The sequence below is a fragment of the Rhinolophus sinicus genome, chromosome 1 (assembly GCF_057876585.1).
Source record: "Rhinolophus sinicus isolate RSI-liver-muscle chromosome 1, RSI-T2T, whole genome shotgun sequence".
Lineage (NCBI taxonomy): Eukaryota > Metazoa > Chordata > Mammalia > Chiroptera > Rhinolophidae > Rhinolophus > Rhinolophus sinicus.
This window is the reverse complement of record NC_142501.1, coordinates 90,724,518-90,737,681: the sequence shown is the minus strand read 5'-3', so window position 1 is coordinate 90,737,681 and position 13,164 is coordinate 90,724,518. Positions and strand designations below refer to the sequence as shown.

The 13,164-nt window shown below is 42.2% G+C and overlaps 1 protein-coding gene across 3 annotated transcripts in view; it reads left to right on the top strand.

The window, feature by feature from the left end:
- The window catches only part of SLC6A13 (solute carrier family 6 member 13), a 45,192-nt gene that overhangs the window by 1,580 nt on the left and 30,448 nt on the right, over positions 1-13,164 (top strand). For all 3 annotated transcript variants that reach the window (XM_074325216.2, XM_019711298.3, XM_019711297.3), the window contains exon 2: positions 992-1,198. In XM_074325216.2, the coding sequence (XP_074181317.1) occupies positions 997-1,198 (202 nt within the window). In that variant the 5' untranslated portion in view covers positions 992-996. The remainder of the gene's footprint in view (positions 1-991; positions 1,199-13,164) is intronic.

Genomic DNA, 13,164 nt, shown 5'->3' with positions numbered 1-13,164 from the left:
ATAGTTCATCTTTCTCTTGTGTTGATTTCAGAGAGAGACGGAGGGAGGAGATAGAAAGATCAGTTCATCTTATTCAGAGTTCCCGGTCCCACTCAAACTCTCTCATTGCTTTGGGAGAATTTTTTTTAAATTGGCTTTTATTTTCATATTACAAAATAAAACATGCTCTTTGATAAAAATGTCGAAAATATAGATAAGAAAAATATTCCTATAATCCAACCACTGTGAGAAAAATTGTGGTGAACATACTAATCTTTCAATGCATTTAAGTATAAAATATTTTTCAAGCATGATCGTATTGTATGTCCTATTTTGTAACTTTTCACTTTACATATTATGAACACCTTTTTATTTCATTACACTTTCTTCTGCAACACAATTTTTAATGGTTATATAGTAGTCCATTGTGTGTGTGTGCAATGGTTTACTACTCTATTTGCTATTTTTGAACATTTATGTACTTTCTGATTTTTGCAGTTATAAGCAGTGAACATCCTCAAGGCCAAATCTTTACCTACAGTCACAAATATTTCCTTAGATTAAATTCCTGCAATGGAAATGTGTGGCTTTGAGGATATAAAGAAAATCCCATGCCTTCAACAGTCAGAATACACAATGGAGAAACTGAAGTACGTGCTAATACAGACAAGGCTATTTGTAGGGTGGCAGGGAAACCTCGACAGCCCAGGGCCCGTGTGAATTCCTCCCTGTCCACAGACCCTAACTCAAGAAACCTGTGTCGTGGAAGCAACATCTGTGCTTCAGTATCGACCTTTCTTCCTGAAACAGGAAAGGAATCTATATTTTCAGCAGCTCTCACTCAGCATTTACCAGTAAGAGATGCTAAGGAGGGCGTAGGTCTACAGGCAAGGGCGTAGGAATTCACGCTCTTCCAGTGCATTATTCCCTTGGGAATTTGCTGGTGAAGGTTGGGGAGGGGCTTTCCGTCCATAGTTCCCAACAGGAACAGAGTGCACTGCTTGTTTTCCAGGTGGGATGGACAGACGGGTGTCGGGTACAACCAGTAATGGAGAGACAAAGCCAGTGTGCGCAGCCGTGGAAAAGGCGGAGGACGATGGCACCCTGGAACGGGAGCACTGGAACAACAAGATGGAGTTTGTGCTGTCGGTGGCCGGGGAGATCATTGGGCTGGGCAACGTCTGGAGGTTTCCCTATCTCTGCTACAAAAACGGGGGAGGTGAGAGCCCCTGCGCCACCCCCCTCCCCCCACCCCTGGACGGAGGATATCTCCGCTCCTGCACTGACTGCCCCTCCGGGGAGTGCCCTAGACACAGAATGCTGGAGTTGGAAAGACCCTTCTTTAGAAGTCGTTAAGAACACGGCAGCAGACTGAGACCTCCACGGATCCCAGGACTTCCCAGGGGTCCCACTATTAGAGCGTGGTATCATAGGTTATACTACAGGCCGCGGGCCACACGGATGAGTTCGGATTCTGGCTCTGCTGCTCATTTTCTGTGTAATCTTGGGCAAGTTGCTTGAGTCCTCCGAGCCTCAACTGCTGCTCCTGTAAACTGAGGTAGTAATCCCTGCCTTTCAAGGTGTTATAAGGATGAAAGACAATAGTGGTAGCTATGCTGAAGATGATGTTGACGCCAGCTGTCCTGTGGTCTTGAGATTCTTTAGCTGTGGCTTTGTGCCTTCCTCCTATTCTGCTGGCACCATGACATTCCCTAAGCCATTCATTATCAGTGTCATAACCTTTGATACTAGTGGCTCCTCCTTTAAACATTTCCTACTGAAAATGTGTGAGGGAGTATTAACTCTTAACTCTTTAATTTAAGTCTAGTTCTTTATCGGCTCCCATTCCCATCCATCGCCACCTCCTGGGGTAACTCTGCTACCCCAAAGCAGTGGTAGTAATTTTCCTCCGCTAACTCACTTTCCAGGAATCCCAGATTGCTGTGGGAAGCCCCAGAGGGATTTCTCAGGTGCTGAAGGTTCTGGCTGAGTAGTGTGTTAGGAAGATCTCCTTGTTGGGGGTAAAGCTGGGAGGACTCGGGCTCCCAGGTAGGTTTTAAGTGAGGCTGCAGTCTGGGCTGGAGGAAGGAGAAATGCAGATGTAGGTCACGGGGGAAAATGCTGAGGGGGTGGTCATTTCATGGGCCACAGGATTGGAGGGTACGCTAATGCAACACCTACCCTTTTGCAGGGAAGTAGGAGCCTCCAAATGTATCACACTTAGTCCCACAGTAGTTTTGGAGAGAGAGAAAACCTACAACACAGAGTGGCGGTGGGAGGACTGGGGGAGAACACGGAAAGATGCTCTGAGCCCATAGTCTTAGTCCCAGGATTGTGGCAGTTGGGGATTGGAAGTTAACTTGTATTTTTCCAGAGGGGTGGGATGGGCTGATGTGTCCTTTCTCCTCAGAAATTTCTGGCCAGCAGCCTGACACCACAGGACTTTGCTCAGCCTGCATTGTGAAGGAAGGAGGGAGGTCTTCCCACTTGTGACCTAGCCCTGGACACTCCACATGCTTGTTTAGGAATTTAAGCCTGCGCACTCTCCCTTCAGTGAACTGGGTGGAGCGCTGGGGCTGGTTGAGGAGACGGAGGAGTCTGGGGGCTAAGCTGGGCACTGAGACTCTGTATCGGGAACCTCATAACCCGCTTAGCTCCTCACATGGCAGAAAGCTTAGGTGCTGAGCAGCTTTCTCCAAGCCTCTCTGGAATTGGGTAAAGGTTGGCCTGGGAATTAGCAAGAATGGCACGAAGAAGTGGGAGAGAGTGATTTCCAGGTCTAGTGCAAAAGCCCTAGGCGGAAGAAGGGGAAATACAAGGCAGCAGAGACAGGAACAGCAGAACATATGGGGCTCACCTTGTTGAGGCGAGGTGGTCTGGGAGATTTGGGGTTTGAGCTCTGCTTCAGGGCTCTGTGGTAATTTTGTGCAGGTCTGGGAGTGTGTGGCTGTGTCTTGGGTGGAAATGCAGGCCCAGGAACAAAAGAGTAACCGCAGCCCTCAGTTTGTTTTTCACCTGGGTGCTTATGGGGGAAGGTGGAGGCAGGAGGGTTGCTGCTGTGGCCACTCGCTCCCTGGATGATTCCTGCCTTCCAGCACGCAGATCACGAGTGACAGTGGAGACAGTGTTAGGGGTCCTGGGTCCAGCCAAGTTCTCGTTATTTAATCATTGCCCCACCACCCATAATCTCATCTCTTGGTCAAGTGCAGGGCCCTAGGACTCCTCCTTTTTCCTCAGTGGACAGTAGCTGGAGGGAAGTGTTCTGAGGGGCTCTGGAGCTAGAGGCTGATGCCCGGATTTTCTTGATGGGCATGAGTCATCAGGGGCCACCAGGTGAATTAATGAAAAGTCTCCTTTGCCAAGGTAAGGGGGACTAACCAAGGATCTGTATGGTCATGGCCATAGGAACCCAGACATGCCCATTTTTCTTTTTTTTCTTTTTCTTTTTCTTTTTTTGGTGTTCTAGTGGTTTAATCCTTCTGTCGTCATGTAACTCCCCTCACCTCCCAAGCAAAACAAGCTCCTACTGAGAATGAGCCCTAACACTTCATCTTCTTATCTCCTTGTCTCTTTGTCAAGAAGAGACTGATAACCTCTGTATGACAGGACCCTTAGCTGCCACTGTGGGGAAGGAGAGTGAAGAGAATGGGGACAATTTAGATTGGTTGGACCCCTTTCCTCCTGGTTCAGTGGTTTTATTTAAACCCACAGTCCTCAGACTGGGGTTTGGGCTCTTGCGGGATAAGAGGAATGTTCTGAGCCAGTTCTGGAGAAGGATGCTGGGTGCTCTGGGGTGTACCGTGCTCAGGTAACATATGCAACCAGCCTGCTGGGCCCTTCCTCGAACTTCATAGCTTTACATAGCTGATTTTGTGCTTGGGGTGGGGAGGAGAAGCTAAGGATTTTATTACTAATATTTGTTCAGTGGTGAGGACAGGGGTGAACATTTTTCCAAAGCATAATTTTAGTTCCAAACCACAAAATGTAAGTGATGTCTTCTTTGGTTCCTTCCAGCTTTAACATTTGGTAGATCCAATCTGAAGTGAATTCCAGAGCAGGGAAAGGGCTGAGGCAAGATTCTGATCAAGGAACAGGTAAACAGTTAAACACTGTAGTTGAAAACTGAGAAGTGAGAAAGTGGTATAAAGAAGCCCACCTAAAACCAGAAGCAACTAGTAGGCTTTTTAGGAGACAGATGAGAGCGATACCTGCATCAGTCATCACCTAGGTAAGCATCCTCCCCTACCCTGGACCAGTGTCCAGTCCACCCCAAGCACCTGCCTCATGCTAATGGCTTCCCAGTCTCCACTCTTAGTCGGTTTCCCCAGTGCGTGGCCCACCACCCCGACCCTGACTGCCATTCAATAGCAGTTACTGAGCACCTACCACATGCCAGGAATTATTCTAAGTTGCTGGGAGGCATTTATAAACAAAAAAAGACCAATTCCCTGTCCTTGTGGGGCTTCCATTTGAGAGGAGGGAGACAGGCAATAAATAATAAACATAGTAAATGAGAAAATTATACAGCAAGTCAGAAGTTAATGAGTGTTATGGCAAAGACCACGTAGAGCTAGGTAAAGGGGATTAGGCGTGTGGTGGGGAGTGGTCACACTGAGAACATGTGAGCAAAGGCATACCAGGAGTGGGAGAGTTGGCCACGTGGATATTGGCAATAAAAGTCTCAGCAGAGGAAACAGATGGTTTAATGGTCCTAAAGCAAGAGGCTGACTGGCTTGTTTGAGGAGCTGCAAGGAGGAGAGTGAGTAGAAGGGGAGGTCAGAGAAGTAACAAGGACGAGGGTTACCGGTTATGTAGGTCCTTGTCAGCTACTGTAAGACTTTGGCTTTTACTCTAGAGACATGGGGAGCCATGGCAGAGTTTTGAGTGGGAGTGGCATGATCTTACATTTTAAAATAATCTCTCTGGGGGCTGTGTTGAGAACTTGTTATAGGGGAGTAAGGGCAGAAGCAGAGCAGCTACAAGGCTACAAAATCTTAGAGTCACGCTTTATTCCCTTCTTTCTCTCATAACTGTGGGCTCTACCAAAATCACCAGACCCTGAGTTCTTCAGGACATGGGTCTTCCAGCTGGAAGCTCTCCAGCTCCTGGACCCTGGCTGCCAGCGGACTGAGTTTCTCAACACCCAGAATACCTGGGGCTGGAGACCCCACATGAGATATGCAGACTCTGACATTTCTCATCACGTCCGCTGCTACCACCTGCTCTAAGTAACCCCATGATTTTAGCCTGAGCAACTCGAGGGAAAGAGTTGCATTTACCGGATGTGGAAGGCTACGAGAGGAACAGGTTTGAAGAGGAAAATAAGGAGGAGTTTTGGGAATGCTGATTTGAGATATCTATTAGCTATCCAAGGGGAGATATCAGCTAGGCAGTAGCAAATGTGAGTCTAGAGTCTGTGAGAGAGAGCTGGACTGCACTCTAAAGTGGAGCGTCATTAGATTCTGATGGCGTAAGAGCAAGGGCTTTTAAAGATCTGGAGAAGAAAAGAAACAGAGGAGGAAAAACCAGTAAAGGAGGATGAAAACCAAGAGGATGAGGTGTTTTAGAGCAACACTATCAGGGAGGACGGGGAGATAACTACATCAAATGCAGACAGGCTAAGAAAGACGAGGAATGAGAATCCACGGTTGGCTATAGCAGTATGGGGGTTATTGGTGACCTCGTCAGAGCAGTTACCATGGAGCGCGGGCAGAGTGGTTGCAGTGGGTGTAAGATCACAGGAGAGAGAGGAATTGGAAATAGGAAATACGGGTTATTTGGGCAAAACTCGGGAGTAGGTGAAGTTCGTTTCTTCTTTCCGTATTCTCGCTCCTGGGGGAAAAGGCCAGTATGCGTGCTGCCTCGTGGTAATAGTATGTGTCCAGCAGTGTGGAGATGGGTCATGACCCGTGAAGTTGCTCAGAAGCCGCACATTTGAATTATTTCTGCAGCTCTCCACCCTCAACTCCCTGGAGGAAAAAGAAAACATGATCTCCCACCAGGGCCTGTCCCACTGAAGCTTCAGCCATGGTGATGAGCAGAGAGATCCTGGGTGACCGAAGAGGGGTGATGTGGGGAAGGTGGTAGGAGAGGGTTTTAGCAATGATTCGACTCTGCCGGGAGGGAATTTAAATTATGTGCCTGCCAATCTCAGCTTAGACAAAAAGAAATCATCTGCCAACCGTTTCATATTTAATATCTAAGTCCAGGTTGCTGCAAATGGGCAGAGGTCACCTGTGCTGAGAATCTTTGGGTTTTGCTAAACATAGACAAACAGCTGGAGACCCTTATGTGAGGACAGGTGCTGTCTTCTTCTTTGCCCCCTTCCAGCCCTCTTTCCTTCTCACCTTCAGTCCCTGAACACCCAGACCCCGGCCGCTTCGGAATATGGGCCTTCCAGCTGGAACTCTCTGGTTCCCTGGATCCTGGCTGCCAGCAGACTGAGTTCTTTAACAACCAGAGTATCTGGCGCTGGAGCTCTCCTGTCGAGGCTACAGCAGAATGCACCACAGCTGGACATCTCAGAACGAGGGATCTGAGAGGTTAAGGACTGTTAAGCACCGAAGGAAACCTCAGCTCTAGATTGCAGGGAGAGAGAGTATAGGACACCAGCGTAAAGGGCTTCACGACACCTGGCACCAGGGACAACTGTTCTCCTTGATGTTGCTTGTAGATATAAAGAGCAAAGAGAAAAAGGACACTGTTCTTCATGTCAGAGTGCTAGCTATTTTAGAAGTATGTGACAATTTGGTATCATTTTTAGTTAAGGACTTACCGCCCAGTATTTGTCAGATTAGTGTTGATTCCAGCATATATTGACGTACACTCCCTGCTGTGTTGCTCATGTGAACTATCATCGGTTTATATCTTTAAAAATGTCACCTGGAGCATTACAGGTGACACTGCTTCTTTTGGGACGGGTGGCCAGCAGATGACTCCTTTCTTGGATGGATGTGTGGCCTCCCCCATCCCATGGGGAAGAATGCCAGGACATTTAAGGATTAGGGGAAGATGAGCATGGCAGACGTGGGGATAACTGTGAGCTCCATCCTGCAGCTCTAGGTCTAACTCCATCTTTTATTGGTGGTGACAAGGCTTGGGTGGGAAAAGAGGCAGCCCCATAGGACTCCCCATCTGCACCTGGGTCCTCCTTGAGCTCCATCCTGCCCCTCACCCCTTCTTGACTTTTAAGCCAGTGGCTCTGCCTGGTGGCTGTGGACCTTGTCCCTTGTGGCAGACCGCCCAGGTGCTCAAGGAGGACGAGGAAGAGGGAAGCAGAACAGACCACAGGACCCACTGCTATTAAATATTACCTGGGCTGATTGGGAAAGAGCAGGTAGCAGAAAGACGGGGAGGAGGGGCTGCAAGGGGCTGAAAACTCCATCTTCTCTCGCTCTCTGTCCTCTCTCTTGCTGCCATGTTTCCAACTCTCAGCAGTGACCATTCATGTCAGCCACTGTGTTATCTCTTCCCTCATTTTTCCCTCCTACCCAGCAAGTCTTGGGTTGATTTATAAATTTATTAGGCTGCATTGCTTACCGCCTTGATTTGTTTGCCCTTGTGGTAACTGTTTGCTTCAGTGCCTGAATTATGGATGCAGAGATTTGGAAGGTAAAGAACTAGAGAACTCTATTCCCCATCAATTTTTGCTTTAAACAGTTTTATTAAGGTATAACTGACTCACAATAAATTGTACATATCGAAAGTGTACAATTTGGTAAGTTTTGACATATGTATACACCCTTGAAAGCATTGCCACAATCAGGGTAATGAATATATCCTTCACTCCCCCAAATTACCTCCTGTCCCTTTCTTCCAACTCTGACCTGTGCTAGCCCATCCCAATGCAGTCACACACCTGTTTTTCTGAAATGTGTGTGTGTATATATATATATATATATATATATTTTCCAGCTTTCTTGATATATAATATATGTAAGTTTAACATGTACATTATGATTTAATGCGCATGTATATTGTGAAATGATTACCACAATCAGGTTAGTTAACACCTCCATCCTCTCACATAATTACCATTTTTTTCGTGTGGTGATGACATTTAAGACCTACTCACTTAACAACTTTAAGTCCATAATACAGTACAGTTTACTATAGTCACCATGCTGTACATTAGATCTCCAGAAATTATTCATCTTATAGCTGGAAATTTGTACCCTTTGACCAACATCTCTCCATTTCCCTGCCCCCCCACGCCACCCCCCACCTAGCCTCTGGCAAACACTACATTCTACTCTGTATTTCCATGAGTTTTGCTGCTTCCGATTCTACTTATAGGTGAGATCATGTAGTATTTTGTCTTTATCTGACTTATTTCACTTAGGATAATGCCCTCAAGGTCCATCTATGTTGTTGCAAAAGGCAGGATTTCTGTGTTTTTTTATGGCTGAATAATATTCCATTTTGTGTGGACACCACATTTTCTTTATCCATGCATCTGTTGATGGACATTTAGGTTGTTTCCATGCCTGTTTTCTGTCACTATACATTAGTTTGCATTTCTTGGAATTTTATATAAATGGAATCATGCAGTAATTATTTTGAGATTCATAATTAATTTGAGATTTTCATGTGTCAGTAGTCATTCCTTGTTATTGTATTTTATGATATGGGTGTATTACAATTTGTTTGTCTATTCTCCTGTTGATGGACATTTGGTTTGTTTCCAGGTTTTAGCTATTACAGATAAAACTGCTAAGAACATTTGTGTACAAGTCTTTGTATAAAGATATGCTTTCATTTCTACTGAGTAAATACCTAGGAGTGGAATGACTGCATTATATGGTAGGTGCACTTTTAATGTTTTAATAAACCGTCAAACACTTTTCCAAAATGCTTGTACCATTTTACATTTCCACCAGCAGTGTGTGAGGTTGTCAGTTTTTCCACATTCTTGCCAATTCTTGGGCAGTAATTTTAATTTTTATTTTTATAACATGTATAATATTATCTCATTGTCATTTTAATTTATATTTCTCTAATGACTAATGATGTTGAACATCTTTTTCATGTGCTTATTTGCAATCCATATATCTTCTTTGGTGAAAACCTGTTCAAATCTTTGGACCATTTAAAAAAGTGGTTTATTTTGTTAACTATTAAATTTTCAGACTTCTTGATATATTCTGGGTACAAGTCCTTTATTAAATATGCATTTTGAAAATATTTTTTTCTCATTCTGTCTTATATTTTTTCCTTTTCTTAACAGTGTCTTTTGAAGACCAGAAATTTTAAACTTTGGTAAAGTCAAATTTAATCAATTTATTCTTTTATGAATCATGCTTTTGGTGTCACATGAAAGAAATCTTAGCTTACCCAAGGTCTCATATATTTTCCTCTAGAAGTTTTATAGTTTCAGGTTTTACATTTAGGTCTGTGATTCATTTGGGGTTAACTTTTGTATTGAAGTTATGGCTTAAAGGGTTTTTTTTTTGTGTGTGTGTGCATGAATATCCACTTGTTCCAGCATCATTTATTAAACAGACTATCTTTTCTTCAATGAATTGCCTTTACACCCTTGTTGAAAATCAGTTGTCCATATATATGAGGACATGTTGCTGAACTCTATTCTGTTCTATTGATTTATTTGTTTATTTTGACACCTAAACCACACTCTATATTTCTTTTTTTTTTAATAGGAGTTTTAATATTTAAGATCATTCTTTTGTTTTCTTTTAAGATTTTATTGGGGAAGGAGAACAGGACTTTATTGGGGAACAGTGTGTACTTCCAGGACTTTTCCAAGTCAACTTGTCCTTTCAGTCGTAGTTGTGGAGGGCGCAGCTCAGCTCCAGGTCCAGTTGCCATTGTTAGTTGCCATGCCTTGCGGGAGTCGAGGAGTCCAACCAACAGCCTTGTGGTTGAGAGCCCACTGGCCCATGAGAGATTCAAACTGGTAGCCTTCAGAGTTAGGAGCACAGAGCTCCAACCGCCTGAGCCACTGGGCCGGCTCTATATTTCTTGATTACTGTAGTTTTATAATATGAAAATAAGGTATAGTTAAGCCTTAAACTTTTTCAAAGTTGTTTGGCTATTTTATTTCCTTTGCATTTTCCTGTGAATTTTAGAATCAGTTTGTCAATTTCTAAAAAAAAAGTCTCTGGGATTTTGATTGATATTGCAGTGAGTCTATAGATCAACTTGGGAAAAACTGACATCTTGTAATATTGAGTCTTCTGACCCATGAACAGAAGGGAACTATGCTTCACCATTTATTTAGATCTTCAATTTCTCAGCAATGTTTTGCATTTGTAAATGTACATGCCTTTCACATCTTTTGACAGATTTATTCCTATTTCATATTTCCTATGCTATTATGAAGGGTATTATTTCTTAATTTGTAATTTATAATTGTTTGTTGCTAGTATGTAGAAATACAATGGATTTTTGTGTGCTGATTTTGTATCCTGCACCTTGCTATAAACTGACTTATTGGTTCTAGTTGCTCTTTGGTACTTTTCAAAGATTTTTTTCTCTTTTCTTTTAAAAAACACTTTATTGAGATATAATTGACATACAAAAAGTTCTACATATTTAATGTACACAACTTGATGAGTTTGGAGGTAATGTCCATTACCTCCAAAAATTTCCTTCTGCCCTCTTTAAAAATTTTTTTGTGATAAGAACACAACATAAAATTTACCTTCTTAGTAAATTTTTAAGGAAACAGTACAATATTAACTATAGGCACTGTGGAATACAGTAGATCTCTAGGACTCACTCATTTTGCATAACTGAAACTTTGTACCTTTGACCAATACCTCCCCATTTCCTCCTTCCTCAGCCTCTGGTAACCACCATTCCACTCTCTGCTTCTATCAGTTTGACTTTTCTAGGTTCCAAAGGATTTTCTACATAGACTGTCATGTCATTTGAGAGTAAAGGAGTTTTATTTCTTCTTTCCCAATCTGAATAACTCTTCATTCCTTTCTTGCCTTATTGCTTTGGCTACAATCAATACTGACAAACAATTTTGAATAGAAGTAGTAAGAACAGACACCTTTATCTTGTTCTTGATTTTAGGGGTTAAGCAGTCTCTCACCATTAAGCATGCTGCTATGTTTGTGTAGATGTCTTTTATCAGGTTGAGGAAGTTCCCTTCTATTCATCATTTGCTGAGAAATTTTATCAGAAATGGCTGTTAGATTTATTAATATGATAAATTACATTAATTGGTCTTTTGGATGTTAAGACACCTTTGTGTTCCTGGAATAAACTCCACTATGGAATGTATTATCCTTTTTATATACTCATATCATTGGATTTGATTTGCTAAAATTTTGCTTAGAATTTTTGCATCTATGTTCATGTAAGATATTAGTCTGTAGTTTTCTTTTCTTGTAATGTCTTTGTCTGCTTTTGTTATTGGTGTAATGTTGACATTATAGGATGAGTTGGGAAGCATTCCTTCCTTTTCAATTTTCTGGAAGAGTTTGTGTAGAATTGGTGTTATTCCTTCCTTAAATGTTTGGAGAATTTACCAGTGAAGTCATTTGGGAGTTTTCTTTGTGGGAGGGTTTTTAACAGCAACCAAAAAATTTTCTTTAATAGAAATAAGGCTATTGAGATTATTTATTTCTTCTTGAGTAAGCTTTGGTAGTTTGTATTTTTCAAGAAATGTGTCCATTTTACCTAAATTTTTGCATTTATTGACAAAGTTATTTATTTATTTTCTTATTATTCTTTTAATATCTACAGACTGTATTGATGCTGTTTCACTCATTCTCATACAGATATTCGTGTCTTCTAGAAGTTTATCAATTTGATTGATTATCTCAAAGAAGCAGCTTTTAGTTTGATTGATTTTCTCTCTAGTTTTCCTGTTTTCTACTTCATTGATTTCTACTCTGATTTTTATTATTTCCTTTGATTGACTGTGTTTCATTTACTTTTATTTTTCTCATTCTTAAGGTGGAAACTGGAATCATTGATTGGAAAGTTTTTATAATAATATTTGGTGCTATAAATTCTCCTTCTAAGTACTGCTTTAGCAGCATCCCGTGCATTTTCTTTTCTTTTTTTTTAATTTATTTTTTGTTGGGAAATATTGGGGAACAGTGTGCTTTTCCAGGACCCATCAGTTGTCCTTCAATCTAGTTGTGGAGGGCGCAGCTCAGCTCCAAGTCCAGTTGCTGTTTGCAATCTTTAGTTGCAGGGGGCACAGCCCACCATCCCATGTGGGAATTGAACTGGCAACCTTGTTGTTAAGAGCTTGTTCTCTAAACAACTGAGCCATCCTGCCACCTCTCCAGAAGCTCAGCAGCAGCTCATTGACTTCAATCTAGTTGTGGAGGGTGCAGCTCACTGGCCCATGTGGGAATCGAACCGGCAACCCTATTGTTCAGAGCTCACACTCTAACCAATTGAGCCATCTGACCGCCCCCCTCCCCCATACATTTTCGATATGTTGTGTTTCCGTTTAGTTTGATTTAAAAATATTTCCTTACTTCCCTTTTGATAACTCTTTGTCACTTGGGTTATTTAGAAGTGTGTTACCTAATTTCTAAATATTGGGGAATTTTCCAAGTGTATATTTCTTACTGATTTCTAATTTGTTCAGAGAACATACTTTGTATGACTTGAATCTTTTGAAACTTATTGAGATATGTTTTGTAGCCCAGAATATGGTCTATCTTGGTAAATATTCCAGGTGCACTTGAAAATCATGTATATTTTACTATTGTTAGATAGAGTGTTTTATAAATGTCAAGTAGGTCAAGGTGGTTGATGTGGTTTTCAAATATTTTTTATCCGTACTGATTTTCTGTCTACTTGTTTGATCAATTATTGAGAGAGGGATATTGAAATCTTTGACTTGAATTAGGAATTTATCTATTTTTCCTGCAGTTCTCAATTTTGCTTCATATATTTTGAAGCTCTGTATCAGACACATATGCATTTAGGATTGTTATGTCCTCTTCAAGAATCAACCTGTTTATTAGTATGAAATGAACTTCTTTACCTCTGACAATAGTCTTTGCTCCAAAGTCTACTTTGTGTGATATTAAATAAACACTCCAGCTTTTTTTAAATGAGTAGTTAGCATGGCATATTGTGGGGACAGAGTCCCAGAGAGCAGTTTCCAGGCTCTCGGCCTCACGTGGAAAGGTGCTGGCTCGGGTAGTAGATGGTCGTCAGCTGTGGCTAATTGGCTGTCAGCTGTAACCA